This window comes from Arvicanthis niloticus, chromosome 14 (assembly GCF_011762505.2).
Source record: "Arvicanthis niloticus isolate mArvNil1 chromosome 14, mArvNil1.pat.X, whole genome shotgun sequence".
Taxonomy (NCBI): Eukaryota; Metazoa; Chordata; class Mammalia; order Rodentia; family Muridae; genus Arvicanthis; species Arvicanthis niloticus.
Genome location: NC_047671.1, coordinates 49,737,799 through 49,760,527, shown reverse-complemented (window position 1 = coordinate 49,760,527; position 22,729 = coordinate 49,737,799). Strand labels below are relative to the sequence as shown.

The window sequence follows — 22,729 nt, the reverse complement described above, 5'->3', positions numbered from 1 at the left end:
ATCACTCTTTATTGTCTCCTCTTACTTTCTGATGCTCTCTACCAACAGTGACAGACAAAAGTAAGTAAGCATCTTACTTTCTGATGCTCTCTACCGACAGTGACAGACAAAAGTATGTAAGCATCTTACCTTCTGATGCTCTCAACCGACAGTGACAGACAAAAGTATGTAAGCATCTTACCTTCTGATGCTCTCTACCGACAGAGACAGACAAAAGTAAGTAAGCATCTTACTTTCTGATGCTCTCTACCGACAGAGACAGACAAAAGTACGTAAGCACCTTACTTTCTGATGCTCTCTACCGACAGTGACAGACAAAAGTACGTAAGCATCTTAATTTCTGATGCTCTCTACCGACAGTGACAGACAAAAGTACGTAAGCAAACACACCTGACATTTGCTACTTCGGTATTATAGCTTACATGTAATTTGTTAAGTTATATTAAAAGATTTTTTAATTAAAAGAATATTCTAGATGTTGGATATTACACTGTACACTTATAACCTCAGTACTTAGGAGGCTAAGGCAAAAAAATGAGAATTTTGAAGCCAGCATGACCTTGTGTCAAAAACAACCAACCAACCCTAAACCCTGGTTATATCAGATGCCATTTTCATCTTGATGGTTTTCTTTCTTTTATGTGTGTGGTGTTTTGTTATCATCTGCCTGGGCACCACATGCATGCCTGTGCCCTGTGGAAGGCAGAAGAGGTCACCAGATCCACTGGAACTGGAGTTACAGTCAGCTGTTGAACCACCACATGAGTAGTCAGCGATTTCAACTGAGCCGCCTCTCCAGCCCCTCAGTGATTATTTCCTTTAAAAGTTACTGTGTTAGAATTCAATTGAACATTCCTTACATAATTATGAGTTACACCTAAATTTATAGAATTTTGCTCATTTTTTTAATGTTTAGAACTTACATTTTAAATATTTTATCTAAAATTATAATGTTGTTATGCAGGTAACATATATACATGTTATGTATCAAAAGCTCTAAAAATGTTCCTGTGAACTATTTGGTGATTTAAGGTGATGGTAGTGGTGGTGGTATTTTTGTTTCTGAAACAGGTTCTCATTGTCTAGCCTTAGCTGGCCTGGAATTTACTATGTAGGCCAGGTCTGATTCAAACTCAGAGATCTAAATATGTATCACTATGCCCAGTGTATGAACTCATTAGTGTACTACAGTGGAAATTTCACATTTTATATGTAGAGAAGAATAAAAGTTAATTTATATTCATACTGGAAATTTATATTTTGAATTTTGAATAATTTATATTCAAACCAATTAACAATGTATACTGTTCTTGCACAATCCCTATACTGTAAAACTGGAATTTCTACAAATCCTGGTTTAAATTCAGTTAAAACAATAAAATAGTTGCAATGCAGTTCAGCGACTGATATTCTAAATAATACAATTATAATTAAAACTATTAAGCAAAGCAGGACCCAATTTGTTACAATTTTAACTGTTCTGAGCTCTAGAGTCTTACAGGTAACCCGCCTCTAGTTTAATGGGGCTAGCCAGACGCTGGCCAGACGGCTCAACCGCTAAGGGCATTTGCTGCTTTTCCAAAGGACCTGAGTTTTGTTCCCAAGACCCATGTGGCAGCGCACGGATGCTTGTAGCTTCTGTTTCAAGGGAACCAACCCTTTCTTCTGCCCTCCAAGGACACTTACTCACATATACATAAATTAAATAAACTTTTAAAAAGAAAAAATTAACTACTCATTTAAAAGTCTCTTCAAACAAGCTGATGTTGATTTTCAAAAGCTACTGAATACCTGTCTCTTGGGGGAAAATGTTCTTTTTAAACCACTGTGCTCCAATACCAAGAAAATGAGGAGACAAACAATTAGACTGGAAGAAAATACAAATGGAAAACACATCTAATAAAGGACTATTAGTAAAATATACCAACAATTCAAAACTCAACAGTAAGGAACCAGCTTACCAACTCATCAAAGAAAATACACATGTAACAACGGTGACTAAAAAGCTCATGAGAAGCCACTCTCCAGCCTGTCATCAGGGAAACCCAAATTCCAATATACACCTATAACCTATGGCAATGGCCAAAAAGCAGAACACTAGCGACCCCCAGTGCTGTGATGCTACAGAACAGCTTGGCAGCATCTTATAAAGCTGCATGCTCCTATCACACTACCTAGCAACAAAGCTCCTTGGTGTATGATGGTTGTCTGTTTTAGAAAGTCTCACTACTACAGAAGCCAGGTTTGCCTCAACCTCATGATAATCCTCCTGCCTCGGCTATCTGAGTTACTGGGATTATAGAGGTAGGTACTACCATCTCCGGCTTTCCCTGATGTTTATTGACCTCAAAGTTGAAAACTTATGCCTACACAAGTTTGCACACAAATCTTCATAATAACTACACACAATGATTAATAAAACTTGGGAGTAGCCAAGATTTCTTTTTTAAAGATTTCTTTTTATTTCCATGCTTTTGTGTTTGTGTGTGTAGTTGCTCCAGGGGCAAGAAGAGGATATCCAATCCTCCAGAGCTAAAATTACAGGCAGTAGTGAGCTGCCTGATGAGGATGCTGGGAACTGAACAGAAGATCCCTTTAGTAGGCAAAGGAATAAACTTTGATACATTAAAAACACCGGAGGCTGAGAAGACAGTTCAATTGGTCATAAGGACCAGAATGTGACTGTTAATACCTATGTTAAAAACAAAGCAAGGTGAGAGTTGGCTCTTATAAACACGTTAGGAAGGCAGAATCCCGTGGGAAATCCTGACTAACCAACTTAGCCTACTTAGTAAAAAACTCCAAAAAAGAAAAAAAAAAAGGATAAAGCCTGAGGAATGACACCCAAGGATATCCTATGATATGTGTGCAAAGCCGTATGCTTGTATACATGTCAGAAGACATGTATGTGTTATGAATGTGTGGTCCAGACTACCCAAGAATATGGCCCAGAGTTATAGATATATTTCAGTTTCAAAAGCCAGAACAGAAACAGATACTCATGATGACAGTCTTTAAGAGTCCGATGCAATTCTTATCACTCCACTGTGCTTCATTTGTTGTTTTGCTTTTATAGCACAGGGCCTGACTATATGTCCAGGTGGCCTTAAACTCACTTTGTAGCTCCGTCTGATGTTAAAACTTTCGGTCTTCCTGCCTCTTCAGCCTCTCCAGTGCTGGTATCACAGGTGAATGTCATCATATATGGCGTCATTGCTCCACTCGAGCTGGCTGCTCTCTGTGCCTAGCACAGAACAGTTATTCTTGGAGCTTCTTTGACCTCTCTGCTCTGCTAGAGTTCTTGTTGTACTTCAGTCTTTCACTTCATTTCTTCCTTCACTTTGATAGAGCACAATCCCATAACAGCTTGTTGGAATATGTGGGGATAAACTTTATTTTAAACTTAAATATGTAATAATGTCTATTTTGAAGCCATATTTGACTAACAGTAGTGTTTGGGTTTGGACTTGTAGGTTGGAAATTACTTTTATGCAGGGTTTGTTTTGTTTTGTTTTGTTTTGTTTTGTATTTTTTCTGGAGTTGAGGACCGAACCCAGGGCCTTGCACTTGCTAGGCAAGAGCTCTACCACTGAGCTAAATTCCCAACCCCTTTCTTCAGGTTTTTAAAGGCCATTATTTTCAGGAAATGGGCTGTTCTGGTTCCCATGTACAACCCATTTCCACCCTTCTGTTGAATTCTGTAGGATTTTCTTATGGATATTTTGAGATTTAACCATGCAGGGGTCCTTGTACAATCTATTTTTATCCTCGCTTTCGGTGTTGGGAAATTAATTTTATTTCCTTGGAAACTTGTTCTTCAGTTTGTTGTTTTTCTCTCATTTGAACACTGGGTTTCCCATACTGTTCTTTGAGTTTTGTTTGCCCTTTCTTTTGTATCTCTATTTTCCTGCCATACTTAGAGGGGATTTTCCAAATCCTTCCAACCCTTTTACTCAGCTTTAATTTTAGCTTTCATATTTGCAACTCCTAAAGATTCTTCTTCTGAAACTTTCTCCAGTAGATATCAATGATTTTTGTTTTTAAATCTTGCCCTCTGTTCAGTAATTTACTTCCACCTTCTCATGTTAGAAACTTTCCTCAGATGTCTAATAATTGCATGTCATTGCTCATGGAAAACAGGGTTCTCAACAGCAGATCAGAAACTCTGGGTACAGCTGGGCAGTGATGGTGCACACCTTCAATCTCAGCACTCAGGAGGCAGAGGCAGAGGCAGAGGCAGAGGCAGATGGATCTCTGTGAGGAAGCCAGTCTGGTCTACAGAGTAAGTTCCAGGACAGCCATGACTACACAGAGAAATTCTGTCTTTAAAAATAAGCAAACAAAACAAACAAGAGACTCTAAATGTATGGGTTGTTGGGGTTTTTATCATCATCATCATCATCATCATTATATGATGTGTATGTATAGGCATGCATGCCACAGTGCACTCGTGAAGATCAGAGGACAACTTTGTGGAGTCAGTTCTCTTCTTCACTTTTGTATGAGTTCCCATGTTGCATATGCTATTGTAGGGCGCCACTTGTTTCATATACATGTGTTATTGAAGACATCGCCATCGCTGGGCGGTGGTGACGCACGCCTTTAATCCTAGCACTTGGGAGGCAGAGGCAGGCGGATTTCTGAGTTCGAGACCAGCCTGGTCTACAGAGTGAGTTCCAGGATAGCCAGGACTACACAGAGAAACCCTGTCTCAGGGGGGGGAGAAGAAGACATCACCATCTAATCTCTACAGAACTTTCCAGTATGTCCCTGTCCCAGAACATAGTTTCTTTCTTTACTAAGATTCTGCCCTAATTTGTTACAATTAATGAACCTTCACTGAGATACCATAATCATCCAAAGACCACAATTTACTCTAAGGTTCACTCTTGGTATCTTATGGTCTATGGGTTTGAGCAAATATACTCATTGTAGCCACTTCATCACTATGAAAGTTCTGTCTCCTGGGTCCGTTTAATCCCCTTCCTCCTGAAGCCACTGATCATTATGTCTTCCTAGTTTGCCTTTTCTAAAATGTCATACAGTTTGTACCTTTTTCATATTGGCTTCTTTTACTTCGCACACACTTAAGGTTCTTCTATGTCTTCATATCTTGATCACTCATTGCATTTTAACACTGAATGATATTCCATTGTCATGCACATGTATTTCTGCTCTTCTGTCTTTTGCTCCACTACCTAAACTGTCAAAAACACATCATCCCACAGAATTTTTTTCTGCTCCAATTTATTTAGTAAAGCTGATGCCGGTCATGGTGAGCTTAGGCACACAAAACTGACAACAGCATACTTCCCTAGCCATATTCCTGCTTGATGTCTAAGGAGTTGGCTTTTACTGCAGCCTTGCAAGATGCTCACCTGTTTAGCAGGCCCCACTTTTGGTCTGCTGGTCCCCTGATTTCCTTTCTCAGGTCTTCAGACTCTTACAATCTAAAATTGACTTATGACTTTAAGATACTATGCAGTGAATCTCCAGGAGTCTTCCACCAATAGGGGTGCCTCTTCTGCACAGTCAAGATTTTTGCTTGTTACTCAATTTTTATAATATTTCATTTACATGCAAATGATTACTAATAAAAGTACAGCACTTATCCTATAAGAATCTTGTCAGGGGGCTGGAGAGATGGCTCAGTGGTTAAGAGCATTGACTGCTCTTCCAGAGGTCCTGAGTTCAATTCCCAGCAACCACATGGTGGCTCACAACCATCTGTAATGGAATCCAATGCCCTCTTCTGGTGTGTCTGAAGACAGCTACAGTGTACTTATACATAAAATAAATAAATCTTTAAAAAAAAAAAAAAGAAGAAGCTTGTCAGAATTGAATCAGCAGTTAAATATCTACAGGTCATTAACTGGTTAGGAAAAAAGCCTAAAAAAACTGTATTTACTAAAAGAACCTTTATCTTCTCTGTGAAAACTCTGTTTCCTTGAACCTTACTTCCATTCATCAACACATTTCAACAGTAACATCATCAAATGCAATACAGCTGACAATGTGGTCACAATACAGCAGCACAATGACCATCAATCAACATAGAAATGGAAACCTGCCCCTCCTCCCCTTCCAGACAGTAATTCAGTTCCTGATTCATTCACCACATCCTAATGTACTATGTGGTAAGTCTTTTGGCTACCATCTACAAGAAATTGGAAACTTCCTTGGGGCTAGAGAAGTTTCTCAGAGGTTAAGAATGCTTACTGCTCTTCCAGTGGACCCAGGTCTGGTTCCCAGGACCCATAGCAAGGTATTCATAACTGCCTGTAACTCTAGTTTGAGATCCAATACCTCCTAGTCTCTATGGGCATCTGCACGCACATTGTGCACATAAACCCACACAGGCATATACACATAAAAATAATCTTTTAAAAGAGAAATCAGAAACTAGACAGTGTTATTACTTATAAGAAAACAGATCAGAAGCTCTTACCCACAAGGTAAGCCCTCAAAGATCTGAAAGACCCAAGTAATTAAACTAAATGACTTCAAGAGTCTAATATATACCCGAATAACTATTTACATAACATAAATTAACTTGGATATCTTTTGTATACCTGTTTTGTTACTGTAGTGGCTTTATGTATAAATACTTTAGTTTTTAAGGTTTTCTTTGTAATTATGTGTATGTGTCTTTGTGGGTATATGTGTGTGAGTCCAGGGCCCTCAGAAGTTCTGCCTGGAGCTATAACTACAAGTGGTTCTAAGTCCCATGACGTGGGTACTAAGAACCAAATGGGTCCTCGGCAGAAGTAGTAAGGGCAATTCAATGCTGGGCCATCTTTCCAGCCCCAGTACTTTTGAGCTGATAGAACTAAACTTGTCAGTCACATAGATAGGAGTTCTCTTGTATGTCTAATAATACAACTGTGCCTACTATAAACACAAAGAAACTTCATATTTATCTCTACATGATTCTCTGAATTCTAAAATGTTAATCTGAATCATGAATGAGACACAGAATACTAAAAATAATTAAGGACTATCTCTTGATACAGACTGTTTATATAACCAAGCAAAAGGTAGTTACACAGTGTTCTTAGCAATAATCTAATAAGAGAATATGACTACATGTTACTCTGAACACAAAGTATATTACACAGGAAAAAAGTGCCTCTTAATTCCTAGGACTAAGCTCCTCCTATAGTTAATCATGAACAATGACTGCATGAGCCACATGGCCAGCAAAGGGGAAACATAAACCCACAAGTGCAAACCCATACTGCAGTACTTTGTAAAGGCTTAGTTCAGGCTAATGTAACTTCTATGCTTGAGCTCTTGGCTAAGTGACTAGCACAACTACACAGCTGAATATCAGTTGGCTCCACACTATGTGTGATGAACCTGGGCAGACCAGGATCCGAGTCCTCTCATAACTGTAGTCAGAATGCAATTCCCTAACTGCCTCAGTACACACAGCATCTTTTTGCTGTTGTTTTGTTTTTGAGATAGATTCTCTCCATGCAGCCCTGCCTGTCCTGGAACTCAGTGTGTAGACAAGTGTGCTGACTAGTTTGTATGTCAACTTGACACAAACTAGAGTCATTTTGGAAGAAGAAATCTCAAGTGAGAAACCTCCCAGTACTCAGGAGGCAGAGGCAGGTGGATCTCTGAGCTTAGAGGGCTAGCCTGGTCAACAGAGTGAGTTCTAAGACAGCCAGAGACACACAGAGAACCTTGACTTGAAAAACAAAAGCAAACAGCCTCTGCTCCAGTTCTTGTCTCCAGGTTCCTGCCCTGACTTCCCCGATGCTGCTCAACTGTAAGTTGTAAGATGAAATAAAATAAACTCTTTCCTCTCCAACTTGCTTCTGATCATGGTGTTTAGCACAGCAATAGAAACCCTAAAACAACCAGGCTGGCCTTGAACTCACAGAGAGCAGCCTGCCTGTGCCTCCTGAGTGCCGGGATTAAAGGTGTGCAGCACTTTCTTTTCCTAACTATTTACTTTTGGGCTAATTCAAAACAAGGAAGATACTAGTGTGGTAGACTTCTAAGATGTGATCTCAAATCCCTCGCCTGTACACAGCTGTGCAACAGGACTGTGATAGCCCAGGCTATGCTGTGACTCTGTTACTGACAACAGAGAAAGACACATAATGACTCCTAAGAAGGATTACCAAGTAGGCCCGAGCCAACCACACAAGTGCTTTAAATCTAGACACACAGATTCTGCGTGCCATTCTTGGCCAAAGCAGAACTACAGGCAGCCTCTGGATGCTGAGTGCACTTCCAAAACCAGCAAAGAAACAGAGCCCCACACTGTGAGGGAATGGAGTCTTCAAAAACTCAGTGATTCTGAAAGCTGACTTTCAGCAGAGTTTCTAGCAAGAACAGCTCAGCTGACATCTTGATTTCAGCCCTGTCATACTCTGAGAACCCACCCACACCAGCCATGCCATGTTTTAAGTTGGGTAATAATTTACTGCACAGCAATAGGAAATTCATACATTATTTCAACTGCTGAAATCCAGAATCATCTAGATCTAGTTCTAAAAGAAAAAGAACTTGGATTCTGATTTTTATATTTTTATTTCCAACATGCTATAAGTCACTTTAATTCTTTGTACTGTGGTTTTACTAAAAAACAAAACAATGACCAGCTGTGGCGGCCTGCCTATATAATTCCAGAGCTCAAGAGACAGAAGCAGGAAGATTGTGAGTTTGAGGCCAACCTGGCTTTTTTTTTTTTTTTTTTGGTTTTTCGAGACAGGGTTTCTCTGTATGCCCAGGCTGTCCTGGAACTCACTCTGTAGACCAGGCTGGCCTCGAACTCAGAAATCCACCTGCCTCTGCCTCCCAAGTGCTGGGATTAAAGGCATGCGCCACCACCGCCCAGCCCAACCTGGCTTTATAGCTGTTTCAAGGCCATACTGGGGCTAGGTAGGAGAACTAAGTCTCAAAAGTGAATGAGAAGTGGGGAACCCAGTTCAAAAATGCAAAATAGCTGCACAGACACCTTAGGATCACTGATACATACATAGGTAAAACAGATGGTGAGATCAGTCCATAAAGTGATTTCTGTGTTACTTCAGAAAAGCTTCTAGTAAAACAAGCACCTGAAGACTAATCAGGCAACACTGTGCTTCAGTAACATGCTGTGAAAAAACAAAGACCATTCTTTGCCTATAAATTTACACTTAGCCATCATCTAAGCTGGGCTCTTAACATTTTATATGTCACAGCCTTCTAAACAGACACTTGCTGCAACTCTCTCTGTGGCTATTCAGTGTTGCAAGGGCAAAAGCTGTGTTTTACTCAGGTTGATATCACTCAAACTTTATTTTAAAACTAACACTACTACAGATTTTGAAGCACCATTTTAAGAACGGTGTATTCATTAAAACTTCAAATTGAGCAAAGGATAGAAAGTTTTGAGTTCTCTGATAGAAAAGTAGAATTATTACAGACACTAAACCATCAGATTAAGCCCTCAAGAATAACACGTCTTTCCCTATGAATGAGACCAGAGACAATCTTAGTGCTCCAGCCCACAAGACATATTTATAAATTGTCCTTGGGGAAAATAGTCAATTATGAAACAGACAAGACATCATCATTTAGGAGTGTTTCCACCTTCTTTGAAAAGTAGTTAAGTTCTCAACAATGACAAAGGCTATTACTACCTACAAGCAAAGTGGGAAATAAGTGTGGCCAACAACTTCCTTTCAAATCCTGGAAAGAAAGGGAGAGCCTGACATTCCCAACACACAGAGATCTGTGGGTTTTGCCTCTGCTTCACTTTTTTATTCTAGCATAGAACTCACAGTAAGTTCCTTAGAATGGTGAGGCCACCGGCTCACAACACAGCCTTGACCTCTTCATCTAGCTCTGCCACAAACGTTACATTCCACCAAAGGTCAGTAAGCAAGTACTGACAAGGTGTGTGCTTGCCGTTTGAAATCAGCCACAGTTTTAGCACTTCTGTCTTTAGGACTATACTGTCTTCATTAGACTGGAGATGAAAGTTCAATAATAAAATAAAATGATAAAAATCAAAGTGTCTTGAAAAAAATAAATAAGACAGGCTGACAGACCCACAGAAAATGGCTGGGCTCCGGGCAGAACAGAGAGAAAGAAGTGACTTTAAATACAAAGAGCTTTCTCTTCCATCTCCATCGAAGGCCCAAGGAAGACAGCAAATAAACTGACATCTCATCTCCATCTACAGAAAAACTGGATTCTGACATCACGACTATTGACCTCTTCATTTAGGGTACCTATTACCCTAAATGGTAATGGTGCAGAGTTGCAACATTCACCTCAAATTAAAAGAAAAAAAAAATTTACACCCCCACCCCAAGAAAAGGAAATCGAAATGGGAGGCACAAAAGAAAGAAAAAGGATTTGGAAAATACCGACTAGAAACTCTAAGCCAACTGTGATACTTAAGAGTCCTAGTGCTTGGGAGGCAGAGGCAGGAAGACTCAGAGTTCAGAGCCACACCGAGATACTGCCTTAACATCAAGATTTACTTGCTAACAGACTCAAAATATCTGTCACTCTCATGGTTAAGGAGACAAATCTGAGGGAAAAGAAAAAGTAACTTCTTGCCTTCAGTTCAGCTCATCTTTAAGCACTGGCATGGGCTTGCATGCTTCACAGATAGTTGAGAGCCTGGAAACAAGAAGAAAAGGCCACTCCAGTTCCACTAATCCAGAATAGAAAAGCAGCACAGAAGCCAGGCTGGGGACACCGCGTTCCTCTTACAAGTCTACAGTGTCAGCACCTTACACTGTAAGACACTCCTGGGTCAGGAAAACAAGCTGTCAATAGACAAGGTATTCAAAGCTGGGAAATCAAGTATCTGGCAGACATGCCCATCTTCTCTGCTGAAGGAAGGGGATGAAAGCCATGAATATTCTGTCACTTGCAGACAGCTATACACAAAGCTTCTGCCTTCTCAAATACCTTAAGGTTCTGGTAAAACTTGAACACATAGACAGAAAACACATAATGTTAGCAGGTTTTTTCCAAAGTTTAAATATATTTCTCAAGCTCCAAATACTATACTTGTTCTTCCTCATTTTCTTATTGGGCCTCTGAGTTCAGGGAAGATTGTCATTGCTCCTTTAAAAAAGGGGTGTTGACCATTTAGAAAGAGTCAGTGACTCAGGAATGCTGTTTCTCAATCACCGTAGCAACTCTGTCCTCCTCCCTTGTGATGTGAGCAGCAGTACATCTTCTCCTCAGGGTAGGCACATACGACACACCCAAGGCCCAACAGACAGGAAGTTTCTACAATTGCTACCACTTCTACATACAGGCACCAAGCATGAAGGTCTATTCCAAATAATAGTTACACCCCTTTTCTCCTCACATCATCAAGGAATACCCAAAAATAATCATCTAATAATAATACAGTAAGTAACCCAAATATTACACTGCTATTCAAAAAGCCAGACTTGAGCTAATAAAATGACAACAAACATTTTCTAGCCTTTTATAAACCTAGAACAAGATCTAAAGGGAAATCTTGGAGAGCAGAGAGCATAATGATGATTTAAATTCTCATGGATGTTCACCAGAAATACAAGCCAAAGTTAAAGTCATTTGATCCTTCTAGAAATCAAGCCATGTTGAAATGCATTATGACACAATTACATACACAATTTCATGCCAGAGTACATAGGCCCAAATATTTCCTAATAACAAGTATTTCTCTCTTTGGTCCTACTTTAAATAACTTCAATTTCTGAAAAACAAGGGAGCCTGGCAGAGGTGGCACATGCTTTTATTCCTAGCATTTGGGAGGCAGAGGCGGTCAGATCTCTGTGAGTTCTACAGGGCAAGCTCCAGGACAGCCAGGGTTACAAAGATAAGTTCTCTCCAAAAAACAGAAACAAACAAACAAAAAACACAAAAGGATTGTTTTACTCTATGTTTATACATATGTACATTCTTTTAAGAAGAGCTACATACTGCTTTTATTAAAAATACATTTCCATTTCAAATAATTTTTAAAGCTTGAAGAAATGGAAATGTTTACAGTATTTTAAAAGTAAAAAAATATATAAACTATAATTGTAATTCTATAAAAACATTTGTGCAAAGATAGTGACTAGAATATCCATAAATTATGTGAAATAAAAAAACAGCAGAAACTCTGGTTTCTTGGATACTGATGTTTTGAAAATGTACAGAAAGTTTTAAAAACTCATTAGCACAGCATTTAAAACAAAACATCATCCAATTCCTATATTCAAAATGTTCAAAACTTTCTCTCCTCTTAAACACCTCAGTAAATATTCTGACAAAGAACACGTGCAGAATTTAAGAGTAATAACACAAAGTGAGAGAGCATACTGAATAGCTGGGTTCTAAAGCCTAGCTCATCTAATTAAGGACAACAAAACAGCTCTAAGCTTTCACATTCTCATTTAAAGGAAAACTGGGTCAAATCATTTCTAAGGTCTCTTTGGGCCTCTTAAAAGACTAATTGGTTACTACTACTCTCTTTAAGGGGTGCCCAATGCCTGCTGCTTGCCTGATAATACATATCCTACAGTGGTTTCTCACTTCTTCTTCTTGTGGTTTCAATCACAGGAAACAGACGTCACCCTCAGCCTACATGTAACGAACAAGCTGTAGCAGAGGCTAAGAGCTGCCAACCAGGACCAACTCCTGTTCCTTCAAAAATATAAGGAACAAGAAACATTAGAGAACCCTGCAAATGAGAAGACTTAGTATACATCTCACATTAAAACTAAATTAAGACTAAAACCATCTGTAAAAGTCCAACAAGATGGAATAGTTTTACAACAGTCCAAAGCTATCTGCTTCTATGGCCAAATAAAGGAACTAAAGAAAATCTACAGCTGACTGGAGAATGTGAAAGAACGAGTGGTCTGGGGCTGGAGATGGCTCAAAAAGGTTAAGAGCACTTGCTCTTGCAGAGGACCCTGAGTCAGTTCCCAGTACCACATGGCAGCTCACAACTATCCTTAACTCCAGTTCCAGGGTATGCAATGCCATCTTCTCAACTCCATGGGCATCAGTCACTCATGTGCTGCACATACGTACATGCAGGAAAAACATTCAGGCACATAAAATAGTATTTTTTAAAAAAATTAAAAAGAAAGAACGGTACACTCTGACCTCTACCATTTACTATGTATGGAGACCCAGACACATCCAGCAGACTACTATTCTCAGGCTCCTCTTTAATGGTCTGTGTAAACCTTTCTATGCCCATCAAAGACTATGGTATTAATAGATTCAAATACCATGGGAACTTGCCTTTATTCGCTTCAGATGAGCACTGAGTCAAATACTCCTCTCATTTATAGTGGTGAAAGTCAGCAGCCTTGCACTTTGTAAAATAACTCAGAGGTTTTTAATCATACATAATGTTCCTTCATTAGACACAAGTCAGGACGGTGAGACAGTATCTCCAGAGGCAGTAATCATTTTTCACTTTGTAGCACTCTTCTGATTGGGGTAGTTCTATCAGTGGTCCTCTAGCTCACAGTTACCTTGGTGAGAGATAATTAATGCTTTTAGAACTGTCAGTCTCTTATATTAGACCATGAGAGTGGGGAATCTTGATGCAAGACTCCCAAACTAACTCTGAAACTAAGTGCAGAAAAGGCTATAGATAACATGAGCTAAGAATCACTACTGTTTTTAGGAACCTTACAAGCTAGCTGGATGGATGGAAAGACTCTAGAGCAAGACAAATGTGTTTGCATTAAAGGAAGAGTGAAGAACACTCCCACAACCATGCCACCAAAGGTAACACCACAAATGGCAGAAAGAACATTTAGAAGAAACTGGGCCCAAACACTGACTCAGATTGTTCTCACAAAGACATTATCTGACTGTGTCCACAATTTGGTCATACAGGCTTAAGTTCCAGCTGAAAAGCTACATTTTTAAGATCCAGAGAATTTCTAAAAAGACAGGTGCATTATGAGTGGTAAAGACTTTAAACTACCTAAACACCATCAAAGGCAGCAAAAATTATTTTCTGAGGGCTGGAGAGATGTCTCAGTAGTTAAGAGTACTGACTGCTCTTCCAAAGAACCAGGGGTCAGTTCTCAGCACCCGTATGTGGGTAAAATACCCATACAATAAAACGAAAATAAACATCTCCTGGACCTTAACACAAATCTGAATTCTTAGATATCCTGATTACATAATGTCACCACAATACACTATATGGCCTCAAACTGATATCAATGTGTACCATATGAAATAAAATGTTAATTTTCAGTCTTTTTCTTTTCCTACAGGTTTTTACAGGAAGGAAACCTAAAATTTGTGCCAAGTGAAGTAGCTTTAGCTTTCCTAATGATCTACACCCACCAATCTCCTGTAACAATGCCATTTCCTTTACTTCTAGCACCATTCACACATCTGAGCCTGTTTGAGCTCCTTCCCACCTCAGAAACTCCCTCCCTCCCTACTCATCAGATTTCCTTCCAGGGCCAGCCCCAACCCTTATCTCCTATGAGACGAACACTGTCCATTACCACACTGGCTTATTACTGAGTCTAAGAGACCAGCACACGGGCACAGCGCTGGCACAGAACTTAGGGATGACTCATAATAACCCTCAGGTTTTATAAGGAAAGACCAAGCAAACTAAAATGACTTGTCCAAAATTCACATGACTAATTAGTGGTAAGGTTACAACCAAGCAGCAATAATACATGGAAACAGCATCTAGTTCTAGACTACACACTGGGCAGGCCACTGGTTCAGGATAACCTTTATCTAAAGAACAAGCTGTATCATTTTAAGATTCTTTTCACATCCAAAACTCAAGATTCTGAAACTTAGCTCAGTCCAATAACACTGCTATTTAATTTTCCCAACTCTCTAAATTTAGATATCAGTTTAAAGTTTATGCTGGGCTCAAAATGTAGCTCAATGGTAGAGTGTTTGCCTTACCATATACAAAGCCACAGGTATAATCCCCAGCAGCATGCCACACACAATTTTTATATTCACAGCCTTGGAGAATATATAAACATAATATATGTATCTCCCAAATTATAATCTCTTAAAAACCAAGGCTGAAATCTGATATAATAACCACATGACTTTATGATTAGCTTTTGGATCCAAGGTAGATCTATTTGGACAGAGGCAAAGGAGAAATTCTATTCTCTACTTCTTACCACCAATCATACAGAAAATTATAGTTCTGTGTACTTGGATCTCTGTGGCAATGTCTTAATTATTAACTACAGACAAATAACTGCCAGGTCTAAAGAGCAAAGCCAGCAGTTCTCAGACTCAGAAGAGATCCTGGAGTTAGTAGTCATTTGAAATCCCTAAGTTTCAGGATAGCAAGTGTTTACGTATGCCCAACATCAAATTTCAACATAAAAAGGCTAATTACACAGACAGTCTTAGGTCTCAGCTTCACCTCACTTCTGCTGGTGTGATGCCACAACTTGCTGCTCTCAGCAACTTAAAACAACTGAGACTGCCAACAGATGCTGCTGTTAAAGCTGGTCCACTTACAACAGAGATCAGGTTACTCTAAAAAACTGTTTTACACAACTGAATACTTCCTGAGACGGGGAAAGATGGGGTTTACATGCTCAGTAACTGCTACTTTTTCAGGTCTAAGATAATTTTAATTATGATTCCTTCAATTGCTTCAAAGTCTAAATTACTAAATGCACAAGGCATTTAGGCACTTAGCCAATGCACTTTGTACTTCTAAACCTTGAACTACTTTCCCACTAATTGGACTCTAGGAGAATCCAGTTTTAACAAACTACAGAGGACCAAAGGACTCTAGGGGGATACCACCAAAAGTTTCTAGGAAATTTCTAGAAATGAATACTCTTCCATAGCAGATGTACAAGTCTGAGTACATCTGAAGTGACTACAAAGTAATGAATCAGCCAGGTGGAGCTAGACTGAATCCTAGCTCTGCCACTTTCCACTTCTATGTCCTCAAACAGGTCGCCCGACCTCAATGGATTTTAATCCCATAAAATAATAATAATGTGTATTTTATTAAGGCCAGCATTGAGACTAGTGAGTCACTGAATTCACAACTCTAGCAGTGCTAGGCACACAGGAAGTATTCACTCAAACTGTTACTATTGCCACAGGTATAATTACTCTTTATCCTGGAATGAATCTTAAATAAAATTCTAAACATTCACTAATATTTATACAATCTGACATACAACCTGTAGCATACTGAGTACAGGAAAACAAAAGTTAGCACTACCTAACTCTGTGTATGTGTGTGTTCCTGTGTGCGCGCGCGCGCATGCGCACACACGCTTGCACGTGTCTGTGTGTAGGGGGGCAACAGGGGATATCCAGGATGAATGGAATCTCATTCCCTGATCCTAAAAGATTCAAAAATGAACCATCTTGTCTAAAGGTGAAAATTCCAACTCAAAACCAACATGTGGAACCAAAGCACTGAAAAGAGAAAATCTATGTGCTTTTAGCAAAGATTTTGAAATAACACACAGAACAAAAGTGGGGAGAAAGGGACTTCTCCAAAAATAAACACCTCCCCTTTTCAGAATATACTGTTAAGAAATTCAAATAGTTAACAAGAAGAATAAAATACATTCATAACACACATATTCCAAAGGCTTGTACATAAGCTGCAACAAAGACACATATTTAATGATCAAAACCTTAAAGAGTATCCTCAAGGAAGACACACAAAGAGCTGGTAAAGAACATGAGAAGTTCAAGACTGTCAGAGCCTCAACGGTCACAGACACACTAGAATCCAACAGTTAAGGATGGCTGTATCAGGCGCTGACAAGGTCTCCAACTCTGGTGGTATGGTTTGGTCTGTAGTGCTAGGATCCAAGGTCTTCAAATGGTAAGAGCTATCGAGCTATACCTCCTTTAATCCAGGTCCATTATGATCACCTTCCTCTGTATTCTCTGTCTATTCTGTCCTCTTCTTGGAAAAAAATATATAAACAATGTCTAAAAGGCAAAGGACACTCCCTGATTGTCACAGAGCCAAGCAATAAAGTCAGCTTCTTTTCCCTCCTGCACCAAGTCCCCTCCTGTGTTACTATTTAATAAAGAAAACATAGAAACTAAAATGCCTGCTTCCCTTCTGTTTATTAATCCACTTTCCCACCTTTCAGCCCTTTGACGTTTCCAGCAGACAACGGCAAGAAGTGACTGATACACTGAGTGTTTAGACTTAATAAAATTTGAAACTCTTTTAGCATCCAAGTTTTTATTCTTTTAACACTTATTTATTTGGGGTGTGTGTACATGGTTGCCCATGTGGAAGTGTCACTTGTTTCCTTCCACCACGTAGGTAGGTGCTGGGGATCTTCAAAACATTCAAAACACACATATTCCAAAGCCTTGTACATAAGCTGCAACAAATGCAATGGTTGCAAATGGCCTTACCCACTGAGCCATCTCACCAGCCCCCAGCTCTCAAGGTTTAAGGGTACCATTCAAAACAACCTTTAATACTAGGTAGAAGTAAACATTTCAATACTGAAAAAAATGACTTACCCGCTTATTCTATAAGGAGGGAATTCATTAAAATATTGGTCTCAATATTTGTTTTTCCACAGTAAAAAAAAAAAAGCATTAATAATTATAAACCTGGGTTTGTTTTTGTTTTAGGAAAAAAAGGTTTGCATAGAGATTACATTATTTTTTACTTTTCACTTTTTTGCTTCCAGAAACTTTAGTATTCTCTCTGCCCTTACCTTGCCCTCGGAAAAGAATTGCTTTGTTTTGTTTGTAGCCCTGGCTATCCTGGAACTCACTCCATAGAGCAGGCTAGCATCAGAGATTCACCTGTCTGGGATTAAAAGTCATCATGCCTGGCTCAAAATTTTAGTCTCAATAGTTTCTAACTGCCCAAAACCCTGGCTAAGCTCAACCCAGCAGGAGAAATGAGAACAGAGACACAAGAGGCAGCTGGCTACAAGGCAAGTGTCAGCCAACAGTGACTGCCGAGTACCTTAGCTGCTGTGCTAAGATGCTAGTTTCCCTATTACTGAGAAACGAATGATTAAGAGCAGAAGGCTCAACGCAAAAAGAAAAATCCTTTATATAAAATTAGTTTCAAAATGGGAATGGTTTCTGTAACTGTGAATGTTTTCAACAAACATGGAATCACTTTCATATATAAACCCTTTGTTTATGTCTCATATTCCTTGATAAGAAACATGATTTTAACCTGTTCCTCTGAATCACATGTGGAATAAAACCTTATCTCTGAGGTCTCTATTTCATCCCACTAAAGATAATTCTCCCTTAGAATAACTTGGCAATCCATTTATAAACAAACCACAGTGCAAGCCAGTAAGGTTATTCCATCATACAGACTATACAACAGGTCTGTTTGGTCCATGTGCTTATCAAAATTATATTGTTCCTCACTAACACTACTACTTCCTGAGGGTTTTATAACAAACATCTACAGTCCAAAGTGTTCAGCTCTCGATGGCTGGAGAGACAGATCTGCGGTTAAGAGCACTTGTTGCTCTTGCAGAGGACCTAGGTTCAGTTTCCAGCATTCACATGATAGTTTACAACCGTTCTAAGGATCAGTGCCATCTTCAGATCTCCTTAAACATCAAGCACACATGCAGGCAAAACACTCAAACACATAAAACAAAAATAAATGCATCTTTAAAAAAAAAAACTTTTCGGGGGTGGGGGGGGTGGCTCAGTGGTTAAGAGCACTGACTGCTTTTCCAGAGGTCCTGAGTTCAATTCCCAGCAACCACATGGTGGCTAACAACCATCTGTAATGGCATCCAATTCCCTCTTCTGGTGTGTCTAAAGTGTACTCACATACATAAATAAAGTCTTTAAAATTATACTAAAGAATTTTTTTCAGCTTTTTTTTTTAAGTTCTGGAACATTTACTAACTCTCCTTGCTTTCAGAACTTATGTTTCTCATTGAATCAGCAATCACTGTTCCTAAAATGTATTAATTTCTCAACTGTATGAGAAGACATGTCATTTATGAAATGCAGGGATACTCTGGGGCCTCTCAACTCCCTGTGTACTGACTCTCTACATGTATTTCAGAAATGAGTGGATTTGACACCCACATTCGTCCCTGCTGCAAACTCAGAAACACTCTGTTCACTCCAAATTTTTATCTTCCTTCCTCTGAAAGGAACTGGAATAATGGTATTGAAGGGAAATGGTCCTGGCCCAGGAGACAGACTCATCCAGAACCAAGGGGAAAACCAAGCAACCTGGCTTCAGTGACATCAAAATTTCTAACAGCCATGCCTTTAAAAGATGATGCCTGTCCACTTTTGAAACTAGAATTCTACTTGCTCTCCACAAAAGTTGCCTAAGAGGGTGAAGGGCAGATTCCAGGCAATGGGTAAACTCTGTTTTCTCTCCCAGCTGCCGGTCCTTTGAATCTGCATAAGCCAGAAAGGTAGGAACTGCTGCCCTTCAAATGCAAACCACCAGCTCAGAAAGGTGTGGTTGCAGCAGGGGCTGCAACCAATCAAAGACAAAGCTTCAAGCACCCTTAGTCCAAGCCAGAGGGTTTTTATAGCACACTCAGAATGGGCGTTCTGGTGGATACAGCACTTGAGAAAAGGTGGAGTAGGCGAAACAGCTTTGAGTTTAGATTTCACCAGTAAGTTCAGGAAAATGGAGCCCTGGGTAACAAAAGCACCCCAGCAATCTCACCCACTCCACCCACTCCCACACTTACACATAGAGACAAGGAGAAGTAGATTGCAAAGCTCCTTGTCTCCATTTTCATAGCTCTCATAAAAGGCAGTGAGAAAGAAGGCCTCATGCCTGAAGGTAGATTGTATTTGACAACCAGGAAGTGAAGCAGCCGGCTTTCCTGGAAACCTTCCAACTCTCACTGCTTGCAATACCTACTTTCAAAAATTCAGGTAAGGTAAGGGTTAAAACCAGAACCTCTCTAAAAGAGAACTAGGTTCAGCTCCACCCTCTTTACAGCAAATAACAACTCTGGGCCAAAACCACTCAGCTGCACAAGACTCTGTGACATGCCAAAGAAACAGGTGAAAAGAAGTTGGGTTTCCTGGGAATTCTCACCTTACATCGAGATTTTACTTAAGTAGATTTCACCAATTTATGAAACACTGTATTCGACTAAGAAGCACATATAAAACTTGAAACAAAGCAAACAGTCAGTTAACAAGTCACAGAAGTCGCCACAAATCAGCAAGAATAGCCAGAATTTGGATAGAGAAGGTCAAACAGTATCCATGACAACAAAATCAAAACAAAAAAATACAGAAATAGAATACAAGCCCTAGGTGGTGGCGCACGCCTTTAGTCCCAGCACTTGGGAGGCAGAGGCAGGTGGATTTTCTGAGTTCGAGGCCAGCCTGGTCTACAAAGTGAGTTCCAGGACAGCCAGGCCTACACAGAGAAACCCTGTCTCGAAAAACAAAAACAAAAAAACCAACAACAACAAAATACAAGCCCTAAAACTTACACTATGGAAGGAAAACTCTCAAATTGGAGGATTAATTCTTATCACCCTAAGGAAAGAACCTAAGCATATACTGCTCCGGTCACCAAGGGATCCTATTTCTACAATAGTACTTGCTCCATCAGTGACTGACTCCCTGTATGTCACTGGAAAGGACAGACCAGGAGCACCTGGTCTTGCTAGAAATAGGAAGAGATGAGTCACTCTTTTAATTCAGACTAGTATGCTCTGAACCCTGCAGGTCACTAAACACTTTCTTCCCATTATCCATCACTTATCAGCTTACTTCCCAAACTTGTGAACTTGGATCAGAATATTGGGGGTGGGGGAGGCATAAGAGTTATAAGCCATTTAGTTGGTCAAAGAGATTACTATGTTACCTGAAGAGCAAACTAAGTATCTAGTTAACAACAGAGAAATAGTTAAGTAGAAACTCACTCTCTCTCTCTCTCTCTCTCTCTCTCTCTCTCTCTGTGTGTGTGTCTCTCTTCCCCCCACCCCCCCTGCTTCATATCTTTCAAAGCTTTTACAGTAAGACGCAAGTGGATCCCTTGAGAGAGAGGAGGACTTAGGAAAGGCAACAGGTAGTAAAACAGAGTCAACAAGAACATCGACATCAGACTGGGATTAGAAGTAACAGGCACCTACGGAAAGATTTGCTCTCCTACAGGTGGTAGGAAAAGGCATGTCAGGAACCTTGGGGCCCAGAAGATGGTGAAAAATAAGTTGAGAAAATAGATTTTTCTTAAGTGTATAGAAAGCAATTAAATTACTCATAAACTTATTGGAATTGAAGTCTAAGTCGCTCCTCTACGGGGAGGTTTAATCACCATTTCGGGTCATGAAGGACATGGTATCTTGAAAGAAGTTCTAACCCTCTGAAGTGATAAGCAACAGGGCAAAAAGAAACAGGTTTTGTGGATAGGGAAGCCAATTACCGCCATGCCCCAATGACCAATAATCACAAGGACAAACGTCCAAAGAAGGAGGGAAGACAAGACTCAAGTCAGGTAACATTCCTGAGGGGAAGCATTACCAGGTGACACCCGGCAGAAGGGGACGGGGCGGGAGGAAAGTTAGCAGGTGAAAGGGATTACTAGTGAGAAAGGAAATGACCTTTTAAAAGAAAAAGATACCCCAAATGGGATATGAGGATATGAGTGAGAAGAGAAAATGGACTCAGAACAGCTGAGAGAGAGAGAGAGAGAGAGAGAGAGAGAGAGAGAGAGAGAGAGAGAGAGAGAGAGAGAGAGAGAGAGAGAGAGAGAGAGAGAGGTGCTGGGGTACCAAAGGCAGAAGAAAGGAAGTGGGACTAAGAGCCCGCGAGGGACGGGGGCGGGAGTGCAGAGCCTGGGGACTGAACAGGGAGGGAAGCTCCAAGGTGGCCGAGGCGAGGGCCAGGTGGGACATCCCGGCTGCCGGATGTCCCGGAGGGGGAGAATGTGGGACCGCGAAACCCAGGACCCAGCGAAACCAGGAAGGGAGGCGCGGGGGCGGCTCCCCAGCGGCAGGCAGACGCCCCGGAGGGCAGCGAGGGTCGCCCGAGTCCAGAGGGCGGCCACTCCGCCAGGCTGAGGAGCAGGGTGGGAGGGACACTCACAAATTTCTTAGGTTTGCCGCCGTCGCCGCCCGTCGCAGGCAGCTCATCCGGGCTCCGACCCTTCTTCTTGTCCCGGGTCCCGCGGCCGGGCCCCTGGCCCCCGCCGGACGGCTCCATGTCCTGGGTTAGCGCCGGCCAGTGACCCCTTGTCTACGCCTCTCGCGCCCGGCTGCCCCGAGCCAGCAACCACCGCCGCCGCCCAGCAGCCTTCTTAGCCGGCCGCCGCGCCCCGCCTCATTAACATGCTGGGTTGCGCGCGCCTCATGAATATACAACGGTGACGCCTCGCTCCCGCCCGCCTGCCCCACTTCCGCCCGGACCCGCAGCCCCTACCAATGGGGGAAAGGAGGGGGGTGGAGGGACGCCGCGGAAGCGCGCTACCTGCCCGGCGGGCCTAACCATTCGGACCCACGTGTGGGGGTGAAATAGAGAGTGGGCGGCGCTGCTCTGCCAGGCCACAGCGGGGAGTACCGCCCCCTGGCGGTTGGAACAGAGGAGGCCTTTGGGCTCCCACGCAGAAACCCACGTGGCTGTAAAGCTAGACCATCTCACATTCCAGCCAGAGTTTTATTGTCTGAACCAAGACTTTTATCGTAGAGACACTGTTATCTTGGTTGAAAATTTAAGCTTGGTTTTTGTAGGATAATGCAGTTTTTATGTATGATGCTCATGCAGTGAAAAATGTGAAAAG

The 22,729-nt window shown here is 40.9% G+C and overlaps 1 protein-coding gene across 2 annotated transcripts in view; it reads right to left on the bottom strand.

The window, feature by feature from the left end:
* Diaph1 (diaphanous related formin 1) overlaps nt 1–22,287 on the bottom strand; it is a 91,924-nt gene extending 69,637 nt beyond the window's left edge. For both annotated transcript variants that reach the window (XM_034518092.2, XM_076912758.1), the window contains exon 1: nt 22,039–22,287. In XM_034518092.2, coding sequence (XP_034373983.1) covers nt 22,039–22,155 — 117 coding nt within the window. In that variant the 5' untranslated portion in view covers nt 22,156–22,287. The remainder of the gene's footprint in view (nt 1–22,038) is intronic.
* Between the last annotated feature and the right edge of the window lie 442 nt (nt 22,288–22,729).